At 39.9% G+C, this 22835-nt stretch overlaps 1 protein-coding gene across 1 annotated transcript in view; it reads right to left on the bottom strand.

The window, feature by feature from the left end:
• The window catches only part of LOC126428205 (F-box/LRR-repeat protein 7-like), a 109085-nt gene that overhangs the window by 15379 nt on the left and 70871 nt on the right, over positions 1 to 22835 (bottom strand). Inside the window, exons 5-6 of the mRNA XM_050090118.1 lie at positions 20801 to 20986; positions 7556 to 7735 (exon numbers count right to left, since the gene is read on the bottom strand). Coding sequence (XP_049946075.1) covers positions 7556 to 7735; positions 20801 to 20986 — 366 coding nt within the window. The remainder of the gene's footprint in view (positions 1 to 7555; positions 7736 to 20800; positions 20987 to 22835) is intronic.

A 22835-nucleotide genomic window follows, 5' to 3' on the forward strand; every position in this document is an offset into this window, starting at 1 on the left:
ATGTAATGGGCAGATAATTCCCATATTCCAATCCTTAGGCATTACCTCCTTTATCCATATTTCCTTTACCAATTCATGGACTGCGTGTTCCATTTTCTTTCCCCCATATTTTAATAATTCAGCCTCTATGCCATCTTCTTCTGCTGCTTTATTATTTTTTAGGCTCTTGATAGCATTCTTCACTTCCTCTAACTCTGGTACTACTTCTTCTTCCCGATCCTCTACATCTGATTCTAATTCCAATTCTGAGTCCTGTTCCCTTTCATTCTCAATCACGGTTACTTCTTCTTTATCCCCTTCTTTCCCGTCAAGCAGTTCAGTAAAATACTTCTGCCACCTTTCTAGAACTTTGCTTTTATCCTAAATTAGATTTCCATTCTTATACTTATAGAAAACTGCTCACAGCTGGAAACCTTTCTTCAAATCTCTTGTTCTTTCATAGAGCCTTCTGATCTCTTTACTGTCTTCCATTTCGTCCATCTGCTCTATCCTTCTCCTTTCATGCCGCCTTTTCTTTACCCTACAAAGCTTATCCGCTGTTTTCCTCTTTTCTCTGTATTCTTCTGCTGCTAACCTTGTATTCCTTTGCAACATTCTCCGCCTCGCTTCATTTCTCTTGTGTATTACCATTAAGCATTCCTTGTCGAACCATATAAACACCTTTTTGTGTAGTTCTCTGCCCGGTATTTCTTCTGCAGCTACGCTAATGGCAGTTTTCAACAACTCCCACTTAGTTTCCACATTATCTTCATTCCCTGTGTTTCTCCCTGCTTCCAATATCTCTTCTAGTTTCTTCCTATGTTTCCTCCATTTGGAGTCTTTGTATATTGTGTTTCAGTCTTATCTTATTCCTTTGGTTTCTCATCAAATCTGTCTTCTGCCTATATCTAATTCATACTAAGTAGTGGTCTGTGTCTCCATCTGCCCCTCTGCAGCTGCTACCTTCCATAACATCTGATGCATGCCTTTTGTCCATGAGTACGTGATGTGTTTGGTTTCTCGTGTTCCCGTCTGGTGATACCCATGTACATTTCTTAATATCTTTCCTTGGGTGATACGTGCTTTTTATTATCATGTTCTTCCCACTGGCAAAGTCTATCAGTCTGAGCCCATTATCATTACTGTCGTTGTGTAGGCTTTCCTTTCCTATTAAACTTCCATATACCTCTTCTTTCCCTTTTTTTTCATTTGGGTCTCCAAATATTATGTTCACATCGTGCCTTTGAATTTTACCAATTTCTTCTTCCAATTTGGCATAAAATATATGCTTTGCTACTTCATCTGCCTCCTCCATAGGAGCATAGACATTCACTATTGTAATGTTCATTAATTTTGCCCTTATCCTTGGAGAACACATTCTGTCACTTACTGCCATAAAACCAATTACATTAGCCTTCATAGACCAATGTAGAATGAAACCAGTGCCATAAAAGCCTCTATCTCCACTGCTATACATCATTAAATGTTCCTCCGATGCTATCATTCCTTGCCCTTTCCACCTAGTTTCTTGTATTGCTGCTATTTTCACTTGATAGTTATCTAGTTCATTCCCAATTTCTTGTAGCTTGCCAGGCCTCTTGAGTGTCCTCACATTCCAGGTGGCTATCCAAATATTCGTGTACCTTCTCTTTAACCATTTTTCTTGCCAGGTCATCAACAGGCAATCCTTTCCGTTCCGAGGCACGTGTATAGTATCCGAAACAGCACTTTTTTCTGGGGTGGGGTTGTTAGCCTCACACCCAACCTTGACTTGGAGGACCTGAATTTTTTTAAGGTTTACTCCCCTAGGAGGGTTGGCTTCCCTACGCCTATAGAGCCCCCCCCCAAATACATTGTGGGACACACTTTGTCTGACCAATCCGGCTTCCTTGACCCTGCCGGTAGCTACGCTACAACCTGCACAGCTCTCGACTTCGTCAGAGTGCGCAAACCCTCCCGTCCGGCACTGAAGGTGCCTACGATAAGGCGGTGTCTCCTGGGAGGGTGGCACTACACATGCTGGCAGATGACGTTCACCGGGCATTTGCCGTACCCACACCCTGCCATCATATCACCACACACATTGTGTACCATGATTCGTCATTCCACACAACATTTTCCCGCTGTTCAATCGTCCAATGTTTATGCTCCTTACACCAAGCGAGGCATTGTTTGGCGTTTATCGGCACGGTGTGTGGCTTTCGAGCAGCCGCTCGACCATGCAATCCAAGTTTTCTCACCTCCCGCCTAACTGTCATAGTACTTGCAATGGATCCTGATGCAGTTTGGAATTCCTGTGTGATGGTCTGGATAGATGTCTGCCTACTTCTTCAACTGTCGCCAGTCTCTGTCAGTCAACAGACGAGGTCGGTCTGTACGCGTCTGTGCTGTATGTGTCACTTCCACTTCACCATAACAGCGGAAACAGTGGAGCTAGGGATGTATAGGAGTGTAGAAATCTCATGAACAGACGTATGACACAAGTGACACCCAATCACCTGACCACATTCAAAGACCGTGAGTTCTGCGGAGTGCCCCATTCTGCTCTCCGACAATGTCTAATGACTACTGAGGTCGCTGATATGGAGTACCTGGCAGTAGGTCGCAGCACAATGCACCTCATAAGAAAAATGTATGTTTTTGGGGGTGTCCGGATACTTTTCATTACATAGTGTATAAGACAAACGGGAATGGCCCAACGATTTCCTTGCAATGGTAATGATACCAACTGAGAAAGAGTGAAATACCAAAAAATGGGCTATTAGTCTAATTTCTTATCCCACTAAAGTGTTGCTGAGACTGCCAAATAGAAGGCTACAAGGTAAGTCGGACAGAAGGATTGGGGACAAGCAGTTCAGATTTAGAAGAGGAAAAGGAACACAAGATGATACTGGCCTGTTAAGAATCACAAGGGAAAGATATATTGAGAAAAGTAGAGAAATTTATGCTGTTTTCACTGATTTGGTAAACAGCTTTCAACAGAGTACAATGGAACAAGCTGATGGATATTTTGAAGAGGAAAGCAGTAGATTGGAATGACAGAAAATTTGTATACTATATACACTACTGGCCATTAAAATTGCTACACCACGAAGATGACGTGCTACAGATGAGAAATTTAACCGACAGGAAGAAGACGCTGTGATATGCAAATGATTAGCTTTTCAGAGCATTCACACAAGGTTGGTGCCGGTGGCAACACCTACAACGTGCTGACATGAGGAAAGTTTCCAACCGATTTCTTGTACACAAACAGCAGTTGACCGGCGTTTCCTGGTGAAACGTTGTTGTGATGCCTCGTGTAAAGAGAAGAAATGTGTACCATCACGTTTCCAACTTTGACAAAGGTCGGATTGTAGCCTATCGTGATTGCGGTTTATCGTATCACGACATTGTTGCTTGCGTTGGTCGAGATCCAATGACTGTTACGAGATCCAATGACTGTTAGCAGAATATGGAATTGGTGGGTTCAGGAGGGTAATACAGAACGCTGTGCTGGATCCCAAAAATGGCTTCGTATCACTAGCAGTTGAGATAACAGTTCGACGATGTTTGCAGCAGCATGGACTATCAGCTTGGAGACAACGGCTCCGGTTACCTTTGATGCTGCATCACAGTCAGGAGCATCTGCGATGGTGTACTCAACGACGAACCTGGGTGCACAAAATGGCAAAACGACATTTTTTCGGATGAATCCAGGTTCTGTTTACAGCATCATGATGGTCGCATCCGTGTTTGGCGACATCGTGGTGAACGCACATTGGAAGCGCGTATTCGTCATCCCCATACTGGCGTATCACCCGGCGTGATGGTATGGGGTGCCATTGGTTACACGTCTGGGTCACCTCTTGTTCGCATTGATGGCACTTTGAACAGTGAACGTTACATTTCAGATGTGTTGCAACCCGTGGTTCTACCCTTCATTCGATACCTGTGAAACCCTACATTTCAGTAGGATAATGCATGACCGCATGTTGCAGGTCCTGCCCGGGCCTTTCTGGATACAGAAAATGTTCAACTGCTGCCCTGGCCAGCAGATCTGTCCAAAATTGAAAACGTCTGGCCGAGCAACTGGCTAGCCACAATACGGCAGTCACTACTCTTGATGAACTGTGGTATCGTGTCGAAGCTGCATGGGGAGCTGTATCTGTACACGCCATCCAAGCTCTGTTTGACTCAATGCCGAGGTGTATCAAGGCAGTTATTATGGCCAGAGGTGGTTGTTCTGGATACTGACTTCTCAGGATCTATGCAACCAAATTACGTGAAAATGTAATCACATGTCAGTTCTAGTATAATATATTTGTCCAATGAATACCCATTTATCATCTGCATTTCTTCTTGGTGTAGCAATTTTAATGGCCAGTAGTGTATATTTACAGAAAGTAAGAATAAAGATTGGGAATGTCTCAAGGAAACAGCATTGGAAGGGGCATTAGACTCCCTTTTATTGCTCAACTTATACCTGGAAGAGATTATTGTGAAAAGCTTAGATGGAAAAAGAAGAGTGCGTATTGGTGGAAAGAGAATAGGATACATACAATTTGCTGATGATGTAGTATTAGTGACAGAAAGTGAACAAACTGTAAATAAAATGCTAAATAATCTGAATGATGCTTGTGTGGAATACGGGATGAGAATCAGTATAACAAAAACAAAGAGTATGTTGATTGGCAAAGGAAGGAGATTGACATGTATTAAGATAGGAAAAGGTGTTCTTAGTCAAATAAGGACATTAAATCTCTTGGAAGCACGATTACTGAAGACTCTGAAGCCACCTAGAAGTGAAAACTCACACTGCTATAGCGAAGAAGGTGTTCAATAGAAAGAGGAGATTACTATGTGGCAAACTAGATACAGATCTCAGGAAAAGGCTTGATAAGTGTTTTGTCTGGAGTATGGCACTCTATGCGGCAGACACATGGACACGCAGATGAGAGGTGAAGTCCGCTGCAGGTTATAAGAGAAAGGAACTAGAAGGGAAATTCCATGAGATGGGAGTGATTGTTAACAGAAGCTTTGAAAGGTCTGGTTCATGGGAGGAGTTTGAGAGGAAGAAGGAAATACAAGATGACAGAAGACAAAAGGGAAGGGAAAATTGTGTGGACCTGAAGAGGATGGCAAAGACAGAAGAGCGTGGAGAGTTACCACAGGAAATCTTGCTTCTGGGCAGAACACTGATGATGATGATGATGATGATGATAATGATGATGTACATAATGTAGGCAGAGTTACTTCTACCTAATTTTTGTGTAGTTGCATTTTAAGTCTAACAGGGTGTATACGCGGATAAGGAAAAAAAAAATTCCCGGATTTCCCGACTAAAAGTACAATCTCTTCCGGGTCAAAACACATTTTTCCGTGTTAAGTGACAGTATACTTTCGCTCAGAACTGTAAAACTTATCAATCTTTTGAATGGTTACGGTTTTATACACGGGCGTAGAATTTCCCAGCACTTTACAAAACGAAACTCAGGGAAAAATTCACGTTTTGGAAAGATCTTTGATGAGAAAGTATAAATTCTAATTCCATGAAAACCCTCATGTTACTTTCCCAAGCATTTAAATCGAAATTGCGATGCGCTTTGGTAAGCCAGTCATAGCTCATGTCACGTGATGTCACCAGCTGATGACAGCGGATATTCAGAGCATAGGACACGTGATGTAGTCAGCCAATTAGTCAAATCTCTGTTAAGTAGTGCAAACACAGAAACAAAAACAGTTAATTATTTAAATTGGTATACATAGTGTTACTACAAGAAAAGAAAAGTTTTCACATATAATATTGGTCTCTTAAGGTTAATAAGCTGTGAGAGAAGCTAAACTTCCAAATATAATGTTGATCTTTTTGCATGAGTTACACTTTAAGATACATCACACAAATATGCCAGTAAAATTTTTAATAACGACATAAATGTCTGATCTGCTGGGCTCGAAATTCTTCTGAATGGCTCATCATCAAAGAGTTGATTTTTAAATGAGAGTCAAATGCTCTTTGATTTACGAAATTCATCGTACATTCTCGCACATGGTTCAACTTCCGTAAAAGGAAATTTACTTTGAAAGTAACGCTTTTCAAGCCACCATTCACAATATTTTCCCGTGACCTGTTAGAAATAGGTTCATTTCAGCAGTTGCCAGAGTGTGCCAGATGACAGGCGCAGCTACGATGATGTAGGAGGCCCGTGTGTTCATAACTGTAAAACATTAAAAGAACTTACATTATGCCATGAAAGAAATAAGACATCAGAGGATATCCCAAAAGCATCGGAATGTGCACATTTAATGTACATACTTAAAGTGCACATTCATATGTCAACATTCCCAATGAAGTAGTCCTCGATATGATATTATAAACTTTTCAGTGTGGTTTTCGGGATGTAAATTTTCTTGGAGTACCACTACTGTATTATCTCATGTTTGGTTCTTTATTATGGCTTCATGCCATACGTGCTAGAAGATGAAAACGTGCACCTGAAATGCAGCGAACAGTTGAAACAAGCCAGTACTGTGGAATTAAACATTTCATTTCCAATACATTGTCTACCTCAGCCGAAAAGATTAATAAAAGCCAAATTTCTTTAGCAAACCGACAAAAACAACTTCATTGTTCTGCAAGGGGATTAATGTTTGACTGTTAGAAAGGTGGAAATAAAATAAAATCTGAAACTAATAACAAATTTTTGCCTTCCGTAATTATGTGAATGCGCTTTAATTCACTTGATAGCTTCCGGCCACAGAAATCCGTTTTGTTTTCATTTGACATGAGAGCATTAACGAAGAGGAAGCAGCAAGATCACAATATAATGTAAACACAGGTCACGTGGAGACTATCCACTTCTGCCCAGGATCTATGATAGTTCCGAACCGAGACAATACTTGATACTCAACTGCGCATGCGCATGAGCATGCTCGTAACTGCTATAACGACTCTAATATAAACAGTTGACATCACGTTCATCGGAGGCAATTTGCTGTTATGAAGCATTGCATTGTCTTCCTAAAGCGTTTGACACATTTTGCTGCTGGCAGACGCTCGTATGTATGAGTACTGTGTTTTGTTGTTGTATATGGCGTATTTCCTTTGCAATTTAAGTTTTATTTTTGTTTTTTCTTCTCATTCATCTTTTATTGCTACAGTATTTTGCAGTAACATGATACAGTAATATCCTTTCTTAGAGTATCAGTTCTTACCGGTCAAAATTACAAAAATTTAACTGAAAACTAAAACAATGGAAAATTCCCAGAATTCGAAAAAATTCCCGGGTTTTTCCCAGTTTCCTCCCGGATGAAAAAATTCCCGGATCTCCCGGGTTGTATACACCCTGTATAATCACTTACATATCCAAACAAATAGCACACTACAAGTAGCTTAAGACGTTTCTTGCATGGTTTTCGTGACATCGCTAGCAGAGTATTTACATTTAATGCAACGACTTAATAATTCTTAACACTATTTCAGTCACCACATGTGCAAGTAATTGAAGCAAGTATCACTAGCTTTACCAGTTACAATTTGATTACTCAGACTGTTCCTCTGTCTGCACTACATTGCAAAGTCAACAACACTGCTTACGTTTCAAGATATTCCAGACGGTAGATCTCAGAGAAAGCAACATCAGTTAACAGCCGACCGTTTCTGACAATGAGTTTCCGCAAAGCAGGGCAGCCACGACTTATGGCAATTAACGTCTCATCGTCCAGGCCAAACCCTTCTCGTAGATCCAGCACTCTCAGTTTTGGTAGCCCACCAGTGCTAAAAAACACAATGAAGTACATAATTTATGTTGTAGCATATTATTTTGTGTACATAATCGAAAATATTAGAAAGAGCAATTTAACATTATCTGCTAACAGAGTGATAACACACCCTACCTGCCAAATTTTACAACCTCAACATGTTACTCACATGCCACTCTGTAGTAATATGTGTGAAAGGAATTAAGTTGCAGCACTACTATGGTGTTTGGAGATATGTCACATTTCACAATGCACTACCCAGTTTGGGCCACGTAGAATTGTTAGATCGCTTAAAACTCAGGCAGTTGTACAGGATGTTCCATTTATCTGATGACCACACATGGGGTTGTTTTTTTTCTGGCTCCAGTTGAATGGCCTTTTCAGACAGTATCTTTTGAACAATGAAACAAACATCATGAGTGTAACAGTGAAGTCTGTGAATGCAACAATGCCAAGACTGAATTATTCCGTCCCACAATGAGTGTTTATTTATGATTCATATGGGTACAGAGCCCACTCAACTGGTGAGAGGTCGTTTGTTCCAGGTGTTCAAAATCAGTCGTGATGCAATTCACAAATGAGTGAATAGACTTTGTGAAATGGGAAGTATTCATGACAAGAAGCATAATAGACGACGTACAGTGCTCACAGAAGCTCAAGATGACACTGTATAGTGTCTGGAAAATTCCCCTAAAAAGTCTCTTGGACTCCTTTCACAGCAAATGCAAATTTCTTGCATCTCTCTATGAACAGCTGCTAAGTTACTTGAGCAAAGGTCCTATAAAGTAACAGTAGTGCAAGAACTTAAACCTAGTGATCCTGGGCACAGGGTTAGGTTTTGCAAATGCATTTTCAAACAAATGTATAAAAGTGAAATGGATCCTTACTTCATTATGTTTCCAGACATGGTTCGATTTCATTTACAAGGGTTTGGTGATTCCCAAAACTGTCAACAATGAGCACTGACAGACCTATTCTGCTTCAAGAGGAACACCTTCACGGGCAGAAAATATGAGTATGGTGCACAGTTAGTGATGACCAAATAATACGCCCAATATTTTTTAATGTCACAGTTAATTATGGAAGATATGTTCAAAACATTTTATAACCATTTTTAATGAGCTGAATGAAAGAGATTGAAGTTTCACATTTTTTTTCAACAAGATTCAGCAAGGGCTCTTACAGCCAATGTTTGTTTGCATGTGTTCCACGGCAGAGTCATTAGCAACAATACCTGGCTCACTCAAAGTCCTGATTTAACCCTGCACGATTTATATTTGTGGAGAGCAATGAAGGATAAAGTTTACATAATAAATCCGCACTTTACTGTAACTCAAGGATAACATCTGCAAATCAGTTAATTCAATTTCTCAAAGAGAAGTATATTATGTGATGGATGATTTCTTGTGTAGACATAAATGTGCGAAAAACAATGGCGAGCAGTTCCAGCATCTCCTTGCTCTTATTTCCAGGTACTTTAAATTTAATACTGCTGTAGTAGATGGGTGATACTGTGTCTGATTTGTTCGTCAACAGAGTGCTTGCTGCCGACCATCTAATGTGCCATGTGTGCAGTCATCAGATAAATGGAACATCCTGTATTTGTAACTATAATAGTCTCAAAGATATCAAAGATTTAATTCAATTGATTTTAGATATACTTGTGTGATTACCAATTGTGAACACTTAGATATGAGGAGATCATTATACAAGGTGGAAGACAAATAAGTGAAGATAGGTCATAGAAGGGTAGGCAACACAGGTCAGATATGCACCATTGCAGAACTACGGCCATAAAATGACAGCCAATCACCAATGAGGTTGCTGAAAATTGTCCAGTAAGAGAACATTTGTCTAGTAGTTTGGTTTTGTACAAAAAATCTGTTACTGCACTTGTTACAAAAGAAGTTAATTTGGTCTCTCTGTACATTAGTAAAAACTACAGCATGTGGCCTTCAGATTTCATTATTGACATTGTATTTAAAGTATCACATGTCCACTATCTTAGTGCCATTTTATTTCTCCAGTACAAACTATCATCATAGTAGATTAATGACATTCCAGTGCTACTAGCACAGTTGATCTAATAGTCAAGGATTAACCAGAAAACACCACAGAAAATCCTCAGTTCATGCACAAACTTTTCTTCCCTCACAACATATATACCGACTCAAATTGTATGTCTGCAGTCTCTGAGTGCTGTGACACTCTTTATTTACACACTCCATTCCATTCCAGTTGTTATTCACACACATTATTCATCTAACATGAAGATTGAAGAGCGTCTTTTCAAAGATAACATGCTCAGTTTTTCAAAATTTAGATTTTTCTTGTTACAAATCAAGTTGGTTGCCATGTACAATCTGTTGAAATGGTTTTGCCAGAAGACGTTATTTACTGTTGTTACCACGTGTTGAAAACAAGTTTTTGCAAAACTCAGTCATATAAAGCAGAAGTAGATAAATATAAACTGTGGTTTGCTTCTAAGAGCCCACGGCAGAACAATAATGCAGGAAATCACTGTCAATAATAATATGAAAGAGTTTTCTGAAAAAGAAGAAGAAGAAGCGTAAACTGTAAGCAAGTACCTGCCACCCGAACCAACAATAGAAATAAATTGGCGGAATACACAACAAAAATAACTCTCGATTATTGCTCAGTTCAGGCCAGCTTGACAGGAAGAAGAAACATCAAGAAAGAAGCAAAAAGGAAGTGTACTGTTTTGATCAGGAAAAAATGATGGGCACACAGTACTTGCATGTACAGTAATATTTCATGCAACATCAGGAATGTCCAAAGACAGACTTTCAAACAGAACAAGAACTAGAGAAAAAGAAACAATTAATAATAAACCACAGGTTGCACAAATTTCTTGCAAAAAGTTCTATGCAATAAGGAAGGAGGAAAATCCAAATGTGTTTAAAGTATGTTTTGATACAAAGGGTGGCATTAAAGTCACTGGACACAGATTTAAACAAAAGATAAAATTTATGTTTCATTACAAATACAAACAACACTTACAATTATTTTTAATCTTCAAACTGTTTTCCATCCTCCTCAATACATCTTTGAAGTCTTTATGGAACAGTTACATACTTTATGGCATAGTATGGTATCACTGTCCAAATCATGAAATGTGTTGTGTACATAGTCTTTTCTGTTCAGCAATGGTCTGAGAATTTTGAGAATAAACAGAGTCCTTTCCCCATAGGAAAAAATCAATGGGCGTAACATCTGGTGAATGTGGAGTCATGTCAGTATCTGCCCTTCGACCAATCACTTTTCTTTGGAAAGTTTCGTTTAAATAATCGCAGAGGACAGTGCCATAATGTAGTGGAGCACCATCGTGTTGAAAACAAATTTCTTAAAAGTTTTCAGCATAGGTCCTAGTACTGCATAATTCTGAAGAAAATTCAAATAGTTATCTCTTATCACTGTTCCTTCTTCAAAAATGTACACCAAATAACGATAATCCATCCAAACACTCACACCAGGTTGATTTAGTGGTTGTTCTAACTAAAGATTGTGATTGTCAGTATACTAGCAAGATCAATTATGTCTGTTAACTTGTCCGCTTAACTTAAAATTGGTCTAGTCAGTCTATAAAATTTTACTGACTAGATTAGGATCATATTTCTATTGGTCAAGTATCAATTCACAAAACTGAAGATGTCGATCTGGATCACCTTCAGGCAACCCATGTTGTAAACGTGGAATGCAAACTTTAAATTTCTGTTTTTGTAACATTCTTTGCACTGACCTCCATGATAAATCCAGCGCACTTGCTAATCCTCTGGTCGATTTTTTCGGACTTTGGGTCACAGCTAAACATACCCAAAATTCATTTTCCTCAGTTGTGACTGTTGTTGGGCAGCCAGATCTTGGTGCACTCATAACAAATCCATGTTCTTCAAATCTATCTCAAATGTCATGCCTTGTTTATCTAGATGGTGGTTTTGCTCTAAAGTGTCTTCCCCATTCATTAATAACTGCAGTAGTGCTTACTTTTGTTTTCTTTTAACCAACTGTCCAGTGACTTTTGTGTACCCTGTACAACAGACTCAGCCAATGCCAAAGATCTCTGAAGGTGAAACATCCTATTCAAGATAAATTTGGGTATACAATTCATGCATTATGAGTGATTCTCAAGCACAGACTAAGGGAAGGATTGCTTTTCATACCTAGTTTAGAACAGGACTGAAAGGATGCAACCACGGAGCCTCTGCTCTATAGGATTTTCTCAGAAACCTTGAAGCATTCCAGCCAGAAAATGGTCCAAATAAAATTTGCACTAGTCAAAATAAAAATATAGTAACAATGTGCACACTAACAGTCTTCAGGGAAGAAAACACATTCGTGATCACAGCTATTATCCTGGCAGAGCGTTTGGTAGTGTGGGTAAAGACTATGGGACAAAGGAAAATATTTTTTCACCGACTGAATATTTAAAGTGTTGGAACAACATAGCATTGTCAAGACACTCCATAAAGTTTAGAAAGCAAAAGGTCTCAAGTCCACTGCACTAACAGATGCCTTCCAAAATAACTGCTCAGCAAGTGATGACTTATGAAAAGTCTTAAGAAGACTGTATTGTTTTCAGTACTGGATGCTTATAATGCAGTCCTGGTAGAGGTCGAGGAACAGAAATCCAGAAACTGCAGCCAAGAAGTGAGGAACACAGCCACCTTAGAAAAGACCAACATGGTTAGAAAGGAAAAGAAATAGTGCACCTTAAAACTTGTGAAACATTTTAACATACCAAGAGGAGCACAACAGTTTTGTAAGGATATTGTTGAACATGATCAATGGATTTTCCATTTAGTACTGTTGTTGCTCGTATTTTGTGTTTTATTTCTATAATGTTTGTTGCTATTTTGCACTTCTGTTTATCACATATTTTTGGAAAAGTATGGCACTAAAATGATATACTGTAGTATTTCTATGCAAAATGAACAGTAAAGTAGCTTTCTTTGTAGTTAATCTTAAGGATAAGAAAGAAATGGAAAAAATTCAATTTGAATGTGTAGTTAACTAAACTTTTGACTTTTGTCTTTGCATTCACTGACTTTACGTCTGCCTCCGTAGCACAGCAGTAGCATTACCGCCTACCGTGCAAGGGGTCCGGGTTTGATTCCTGCAGGGGACTGGGTGTTGTGTATCCTTCATTTTCATTATCACTGACACGAAAGTCGCCGAAGTGGCGTCAACTAAAAAGACTTCGGGGTTCAGTCGCCGTATTGCAAGTCTTTTTAGTTGATGCCACTTCGGTGACTTTCGTGTCAATGATGATGAAAATGAAGATACTATATAGTAATTTTGTCCCACTTTCTGAAATAAAGAATGAATAATTTTGGAAAAGCCAAACATGAAAGCAGAATCGTGGCTACAGAAGCTGTGTACATGTTAAATTATCTCATTTATGTAAATAATATTTCAGTGTGATAATTAAAAAACACATTTCCTAAAGTTTATTTATTTATTTTGGCATTTATTGAGTTTTAAAAAACACTTCTCAATTGTGCTAAGATAACATTTTACTTTGTATAATTTGATGATAATTTTTTTTTTTAACACACTGCTTTTATATTTCGTCAATCAAAAGTTCATCAAGAGAGGTAATATTTTCTGTAAATTAAGAGGTCATCTGAACCTGGATGTACTAGTAATTGTCTTCTTTCACAACAACATTTTATTTCATATTTTTTAATTCATGATTTCTATTATTCAAAAATGCACTTTTCATGGTGAAAATATCACCCTTTTCCAAATTTCTTACTATGGCAAATAACATTACAGTAATTGTTTTTGTACATTTTGGAAACAGTTACAACTAATTATGAACTGTAATACATACTGCGATGTTGATGAACAAACTGTACACAACAGACGGCACATTTTGATTACCAAGCGAGGTGGCACAGTGGTTAGCACACTGGACTCGCATTCGGGAGGACGACGGTTCAATCCCGCATTCGGCCATCATGATTTAGGTTTTCCGTGATTTCCCTAAATCGCTCCAGGCAAATGCCGGGATGGTTCCTTTGAAAGGGCGTGACCAGCTTCCTTCCCTAATCCGATGAGACCGATGACCTCGCAGTTTGGTCTCTTCCCCCAAACAACCCAACCCCCAACATTTTGATTCTGTCTCAATCCACGAAGCTTGACACAACCTCAGCAGACTTGACGAAAGACAAAGATATCATCATTTTACACACTGACAAGGGGTACTCCATTGTCATCTCTCATGTACCAAATATAATGAGATTTTCAAATGTTTGTGAGAGATACCATGATCTTGCAAACAGGCACTGAATTACGCTGATAAGCCAAAACATTATGACCACTGTCTACCAAAAGGTTGGATGTCGCCTACTGGCATTGTGGGAACGTGACACGATAAGGAAGGTATATTGGTGGATCAATGGTAGGTGGTGAATCATTCTAATGATGACACACACCGCAAATGGGGAAATCTACTGACATAAGTGACTTTAACAAACATAATATTATTATGGCCCAGAGACTATGAATGAATGTCTTGAAAACAGCGTCGCTAGTTGAATGTTCATGTGCTACTGTAGTGAGCATCTATGGAAAGTGATAGAACGACATCACTGAGCAGTAAGTGACTGGGGCCAACAGCCTTAAGCTGTCGACACACGGACCGTGCATTCGAACGTTGAGCGTTGAGTGTGCCGAGTTTCTGACGTCATAGCGTGGAGCAGCACGTTCAGGACTCTTTCCAAACATGCAGAGCAATATCTGGTATGTCAGATATTCTGAGCATGCGTCTGAGCATGGACTCTTTCCGAACATGCAGAGCAATATCTGGTATGTCAGATATTCTGAGCGTGCGTCTGAGCATTGACCAATGAGACGGCACAACGCCACCTACGTCACAAGCAAACCGTCTCCCTTCAGTACAGAGTTGTGAGGCGCCATATTGACATTCATTTGAAGCCTATAAGTATATATGCTATTTCAGAGCAGCAGCTAATTGAGAATCACTGGAAAACCCGTTTTTAACTGTGTGATTCGTTCCAATAAAATAATGAGAAACATATTCGTGGCAAAAGAATTATTGTAACTTGCATATTATGAGAGTAGGCTATTTGAAGGCAGCGACACACAGAAGATCCAACCAAAACCCATTATTCTTTGTACAATTTGTTATAATTGAATTTCAATTAGTAACATATCTACGATTAACGTTTTCAGCAACTGGTAACATAATATGATTAGATACGCAAGGTCTGATGTTGGTTTAGCGTAATGAGTAGCGTCACTTTCCTGGAATGAGCCGTTTGTTGGGGCGGTGGTTCGTGTCTTAACACTTCCAAATTTTTTTCCTAACATATGCGTTTTTATTAGGTTCTGAGACTTTATTATTAGTTTAATATAAATATATACTAAAATATATGATGTTATGTAAATGTAAGTTCACCTATTTTTGAGGGGTGACTTTGTTCGATTGGCTAAATCTACAGGACAGCTTGCGCTACTTGTATAAAGATATTTTGCTCCTTTTTCTTTTACGCTTCATAATTCACATGTTGCAAAGATTCTGCCACTGGGTAGGAACAGTGATCAAGTAAGACTGACCTTTGGGTTTTACTAAAATGTGGGAATGATGAAATAATGTTTATCTTATGCGCAGAAGTATTCCAAATTAAATTTCAGGCATACAGCCGCGCAAATAAAATTATCTCCACTGATATTTTGGGCCGTATCGTCCGGCCATCTTCATAGTGAGTAACAAGCTTGTGAGTCACTCTGAGGATGGCCGTACGATACGCGGCCGAAATATCAGTGGAGGAATTTTATTTGCGCGGCTGCATGCCTGAAATTTAATCGATTGTAATGCACTGTTTGTGACGGAACTTTTATACGCCTGTGTCCTTATTGATTGGACATGGTAGTTTCCCTTTCGTGGACGATGTAGGAAACATGCGTTTTAATAGAGCTAACGTGGGAATTTTACGCGCGCCCGTTGAGTAAACAGTGTGATTTACGAACTAGAAACATCCCTCAACTGCTGCTGGAGTGCGTTGTAATCGCATATACCACGTTGGGACCCATGTACCGTATGCACAAGTCACATCGTTCCCGAGCGTTCAGCAGCACGTTGAACTTGGCACGCTCAACGTTAACGTTCAACAGCATGGTCCGTGTGCCGACAGCTTTACTGGTTCCCGTTAGATCACTTAAGTTAAGCACAGGCTGGGCCTAGCTCTTAGATGGGTTATTGTCTGGGTCTGTTGTGCTGTTGGCAAGCAAGGTGCACTCAACCCTTTTGAGGCCAATCGAGGAGCTTCCTCGCAAATGGTGGCTCGAAATGTGCACCACATCGAGGACACAAGCTGGTGGGAGCAGCATTATGCTATGGGGCACTGGCTGCTTTGCTCGCGTGGGACCTGCAGTAGTACTCAAAGACTTGCTGATAGCTGTGGACCACCTACACCCATTCATGCTTGATGTCTTCCCTGCCAGTGATGTCATCTTCCAGCATGTCTCATAGCCAGAACTGTGCTACAGTCGTATGAGGGGCACAATAGTGTACTCACATTTATGTCTTGGCCACAAAATTTGCTTGATGTGAATCCAGTGGAACCCATTTGAGTTGCTATCAGGAACCATTACCTCATACACAAATCAGCGGTCCGCTATCCACAAACTTTCGAATCCACGATATGCAGAATCAGTGATGTATTGCATTCCAAAGGTGGCCAACAGGTTATTAAGCAGGTGTTCATAATATTCAATAACCTATTGCTAGGGTACTGAGTGGTTACTGGAACAGACATGCCAACTTTCAAAAGTGAAAAATCAGGAGAATTTTAGCCGCATGCACAGTTTACAGCAAGTTGTGCTCTACAATAAATGAGGTAAATAAAGCCTCGGCATTTGTCACAGAATCTACATTTTGGGGTTTACACAAGAAGTTAAGTTTTTGGTTCCATTCTACACTACGGACACTCTCCTTGTGTTTTTTAGTTTGCACCTGCATTTCCTGCCCTGAGCCACTAGAAAGTCACATCTACATACACTACAAAATGTGTTAAGTTTGTCCCTTCCTCGATTCACTTAAACACGGAAACTCTTCCTTATACACGTTTCTGAACACTGCATTGTATTTCTTCGCCATTCTGCACAAAAAATAATCAACACTTCCATGATACACAGCCAACATCTACTACAGAGTACACACATCGTGCAGCAGATCCAAGTACACAATGGTCCTATGTTCTAGACAAGGGTCTTGCAGCAGTGATGCCAATCCTGGCTCACCGTTTCCCCCCATATTGCACTTAAAATTCCCCTAAATAATTTATCACACCGTCAAGTAACTGAACGAGTGAATGGAAGGGAGGGCTGGGGGGGCGGGGGAGGGGGGGGGGGGCGGGGGGGGGGGGGGGGGGGAGAGAGACAGGTGAAAGGGAGCCAAGAATGAAATTGTCGAGCGGAGGAGCGGGTAGTAACCCTAAATATTTTTTCCCCTGAAACATTTATCGCTCTGCACTCTAACTTCCCCCTAGGTAGCTTAATTCCCCCTAAATTTAGGGGGAAATCCCCCAACTTGGCAACACTGCCTTGTAGACACAACAATGCTAATCACTTCGGTCAGAACGACTATCGACTACTCCCAGTCCACGATAACTTTACGATTGCGCTGGCACTAGTTGAAAGATATTCATTTGTCTCCGAACACTGCCAACGATAAGTTCCTTACTTCCTTGTATATATGAAGTGGGAGCTACGCCTACTGCCGCTCCTGACAGCCACCGCACGAATCTTCTAAGTTAACGTAGACAAGTAGCAGCCACACCTTGTCATCCACCAATATATCAAAGGTGCACGATCTTCAAATAGTAAGGAAAGTACTGAAACTGCTCTGAAAATCAGGAGATCGGTCTTCATGGTTTGGAGATCGGGAGGAAGAAGGAAAAATTGGGAGGAAGAAGGAAAAATTGGGAGTCTCCCGCTTAAATCGGGAGAGTTGGCATGTCTGCTGGAATCTTGTCGTACCAAAGGCTTCATAAATTAAAATAACATAATGCCTATGGTGGCCATCAGTCCAGTACAGCATGCGACCCAGCCAGCAAAGCAGGTATAGAGTGAAGAGACTGCCAAGGCAAAAGCACAGTTATATAGGAGTGTCAATGTAGGAGTCAGGCTGGTGTACTATTAGCTGAAAGTTCATTGCATTTGATCCACTCCCACCAAATGGAAGCCCAGAAATTTTAATATACTGCATCCCCAATAGATTATAAAGTCATAAAAATTGACCATCCATCCCGTTTTTTTTTTTTTTTTTTTTTTTTTTTTTTTTTTTTTTTTTTTTTTTTTTTTTCCGGGACAGTCCCGATTTGTGTGTGTATGTCCCAAATTTTTTCAAAGGTAATTCGGTACATCTGTTAGTTCCGAAATTAACAATCATGACCCAATTTGTCCCGAATTAGACATTCATTTCACCTGTATTGGTATATTTTATTATTAGTTTTAGTTATGGTGGGAAATTGTTTGACAAGAGGGTATGCCAAATTGTCGAAACTGTTATCAAACTGTTTCTACTGTGCAAACACGTGTTGGCCGCAGCTCAAACAGCTAATGGGCAGTCAGAGACCACGGCAACTGGGAAAAAGTCGCACTCGAACGCATTCGCTCGGTCAAAATGGTTCTAACCGTAACTCGAACAGAAGAAGGAAGAAATCTGCATATTTTCTGATAGCCATGGAAGAGGCAGACGAACAGTAATATACGCTCTCGCTGACTTTGGCGTCGCCAACGCATTGTATGCTGGTCTCTAGAATACTACCATTTGTCATCTGTGTGCTATATTATATCAGATTGAATTTTGTGTTACATCGTGTTATGGTATATTACATTTGATAAGTTTAGTTGTTTTTCCTCGTCAATAACAACAACAATACTTTTTTGCAAGAATGAGTTCACAGACGCGCATGTGCTCCTTCTATGAACAATTGCAGAAAGAATTTCCATTCATCAGTGACATTAGTTCTTTGGACTCAAAAGGAAAAGTGAGGTGCAACACATGTGCTTCTAGTTTCTCATTAAGTCACAGTGGACGTGGTGATATACAACTACATTTAAAAAGTGAAAAACATAAAAGAGCAGTCTCTGCAGCAGCGTCTAGTGCAACATTAAAGTCATTTTTTACATCAGAGAAACTTTTTGGTTAGCAGGAGAGGTTAGTTGCAACTGAGGGCGTTTTTGCGTATCATACAATTCAGCACAATCATAGTTTCAGATCTATGGACTGTACATCGAAGCTTCTTCAAGCGACATTAGAGCCTACATTTGCTAATGCACGTACAAAAACAGAGGTAATAATTGTGAATGTGTTAACTCCTTGTGCATTAGATATGTTGCGACGTGATTTAGAAAAAGTGACATTTATTTCACTTCTGACTGATGCATCTAACCACAAAGAGATTAAGGTCTTTCCTATCCTTGTCAGATATTTTGATTACAAAACTGGTGTAAAAGTAAGATTATTACAATTAAAACCGTTGCCTGTGGAAACATCTACTATTCTGAGTGGCTATTTAACAGACTGCCTCAGAAAAAGCAGCCTAGAAGAAAAAGTTGTTGGACTGTGTGCTGATAACACTAATTGCAATTTTGGAGGTGCTGAAAGAAAAGGTCAGAATAATGTTTTTACTAAACTACAAGTGGAACTCGGTCATCGACTGATAGGGGTTGGTTGTGCTGCTCATATGCTGCATAATACTGTTCGAGCAGCTACTGATATTTTGCCTGTAGATATAGAAATGGTAGTTTCCAAAATATTTCTGTATTTCAAATTATGCACTGTGAGAGTTGAAACTCTGAAGGACTTTTGCAGCTTTGTTGAAACAGATTTTGCAATAATTTTGGGTTATGCTCAAACAAGATGGTTAGCACTGTTGCCTGCTGTTGAGCGAGTCATCAAAATGTTTAAAACACTAAAATCATACTTCCAATCTGAAAAAAAGTGTCCATTGTTACTTCAAAACTTCTTTCAAAACCCTTTGTCTGAAGTATGGCTATACTTTGTTCACAGTCAGGCTTCATCATTTCATGAAGCAGATAAACAAGTTGAAGGACAGACAGTCACTATATTTGAAGTGGCTGATTGTATTAGTAAGTTGAAAACTACATTACAGTCCAAAATTGAAAACCAGTTCCTTCCCTCAAAAGTTAAAACAATTCTTGAAACAGAGGCAGGTCTGCTTCCAGCAGAGGTAAAGAGTTTTCATGGTGCTGTATTATTTTTCTACGAAACTGCTCTATCCTACTTAAAAAAGTGGACTGAAAAAAGTTTCCAGAACTTGGACTGCTACAATTCAGTTACTTTGAATCAAATAACTGTATGGGATGACACTGAAAGAACTTCTTCTCTAGTTAGCGAAACTGTGCCATATGTTCAGTTTGCAGAAAATGTAATGTATGATGAGTATGTCAGTGTCAAACAGTTTGTAACCACTGAGAAAATCATTGAATGGACTGCTAACAACACTGTTCCAAGTCAAAGATGGGTTGAGATGATTTCTCATTTCAGCCAGAATCATGTGCCATTCTCAAATGTACTCAAGCTAGTGGAGTTTCTTTCCTGTTTTCCTGGCACTAATGCTGCTACTGCAAGGGTATTTTCCCACATGAACAATATATGGACAAGTGACAAAACGCAGTTGGCTGTAGAAACCATGAAAGGAATGTTAGTAAGTAGAATAAATATGATGAAACTTGTGTCGAGTTTTTTCATATGTTGTTGAAAAATACAGACTTTATAAAGAAAATTCACAGCACTGATAAATACAGTTGCCCTGATCACACTCATTCATCTTAGAAGGTATTAATAAAATGTAAATGTGCTTTTCTTTGTAACAAATTTAGCTGATATTTTGTATTTATTACATTTAATTGAAACCTTCTTCTCATATAATAAATAAATAAATAGATAAATATAGCCTATTTTGCAAAATTTTTAATGTGTCCCAGATTTGGGCCTAGGAAATATGTTAATGTCCCAAATTTGAGTCTACAAAATATGGTCACCTTAATGCATCACATAACTTACGTAAATGCCAGAGAAGCTACGCCAGGTGGTAACGGTTCAAGCATCGGCATCTTAAGTTCCTTCAAGTTCTTCAGCTGCCCCACAGCAGTAAATGCCTGCCTCGCTCCATCGTGGACTATGTAGAAATAGAAAAGTTGCAGACGTTCCAAGCTGTCAGCACAGACAGTCAATAATGGCAGGACAGACCTGTGTAACAACAGAAAGGGGCTTGTGAAAATATTTTCCTCGTGTCACATTTCAAGTGTCCACAGAAATAATGCACCACTTATTGTAACTTTAAATTAATGGTGATTATCTTTCAATCGTAATTTTATCATGTTCAAATGTGACTCTTACATCACATGCTGGAGAAATACGGGATTATTATAATTAATTTTTACCGAAAGTACAAATTATTAACAAAGTATACAATAGTAAAGTTCATAGTGTCCTTCCATAAATTTAATAAACACAATAAATATGCATAACAGAGACTTTATATTATCGATGATTATTCTTCTTCACTATTTACGAGTCGCTCAATGCTGGCCTAAGTTTCAATTCTGCAACTGTAGAAATCGCATAGCTTTGAGACAAAGAACTCGTTGACTGATGTTCAAAGTCATTTTCATCTGGAAAGAAAGTTCCTTGAAGGATGTTTGGAAAAAGTGAAAATGTGAGGGCACTTACTCAGTGAATAAGTGGGGTGCAGCATGACTTCCCAACCAAACTATTGGATAGCGTTTTTTGTCAGTCTAGTAGAATGGGCGAGCATTGTCGTGGAGTAGCATCACTTCACACAGTCCTCCCGGTCATTGTTCTCGGACTGCATCGGCAAGACAGTTGTTGGTAATAAATTTCAGCAGTGATGGTTACGAGGGGGGACCCAGAGGAAACCGTACTCTGAGGGCGCTGCCACTCGTAGACATAGTGCAGGGTTCTCACGCTAGATGGTGTTAGTAGAGACCTTCATGAAACAGCTGTGCAGATGGCGTCAGTGTAGAGCTGAACGTGCAAGTGTGGTATTGTGTTTCTCTGACTGTTGGCGGGTTACCTCTGCGAAGTCGTTATGGCAACTTTAAAAGAACGAAGAGTGTGTGTGTGAAATTTTGTTTCTTGCTTAAAAAAACTGCAACGGAGACACACCGAATGCTTCAGGAAGCTTTCTAGGAGGGCGCTATGAGCCGCACACAGGTTTTCGAGTGGTTTGGGTGATTTAAACGTGGTGAGATGTGTAATGAAGACCGAGCTCATTCTGTACACCCTTCAACATTGCGAAATGAGGAGAACATTGAAAAGGTCCTCCAAAAGATCAACGAGGATCATCGCCAAATGATCGACCAAATTTCAGCAGAGACAGGAATCAGTTGGAGCCCGTGCCAGCGGATTTTGAGTGAGGATTTGCACACGAGACATGTTGCTGCTAAATTTGTTCCGCACCTTCTCACACGGGAGCAAAAACCATCCGCATGAATGTGTGTCAGGACTTGAAAACAGAGATTGCACGTGATCCAAACTTCTCGAACAAAGTCATTACAGGGGATGAGAGTTGGTGTTACGGGTATGACCCAGAAATCAAGCAAGCGTCAAACCAGTGAAGGACTCCCAACTCCCCAAGACAAAAAAAAAAGCACGGCAAGTGAGGTCAAATGTGAAGACGATGATCATTGTCTTTTTTTATGTTCGTGGAATTCTGCATTGGGAATTCGTGCCCCCTGGCCAGACTGTTAACCAGCACTTTTACTTGGATATTTTAAGGCGTCTGCGAGAGGATGTGAGGAGGAAACGCCCGGAACTTTGGCGATCAGGTGACTGGTTTCTGCATCGCGACAACGCTCCAGCACACACGGCCTTACGAGTGACCCACTATTTGGCGTCTCAGAGGTGGTCTATCGTTCCCCGCGCTCCGTATTCGGCGGACCTAGTCCCGTGCGACTTTTTCCTATTTCCACGAATGAAAAAAACGCTAAAAGGGGAGCGTTATGACGATGTGGAGGCGGTAAAAACAGCTTCGCAAAGGGCGCTGGACAATATCACACTTGAAGAGTTCCAAACA

Source organism: Schistocerca serialis, chromosome 12, assembly GCF_023864345.2.
Source record: "Schistocerca serialis cubense isolate TAMUIC-IGC-003099 chromosome 12, iqSchSeri2.2, whole genome shotgun sequence".
Lineage (NCBI taxonomy): Eukaryota > Metazoa > Arthropoda > Insecta > Orthoptera > Acrididae > Schistocerca > Schistocerca serialis.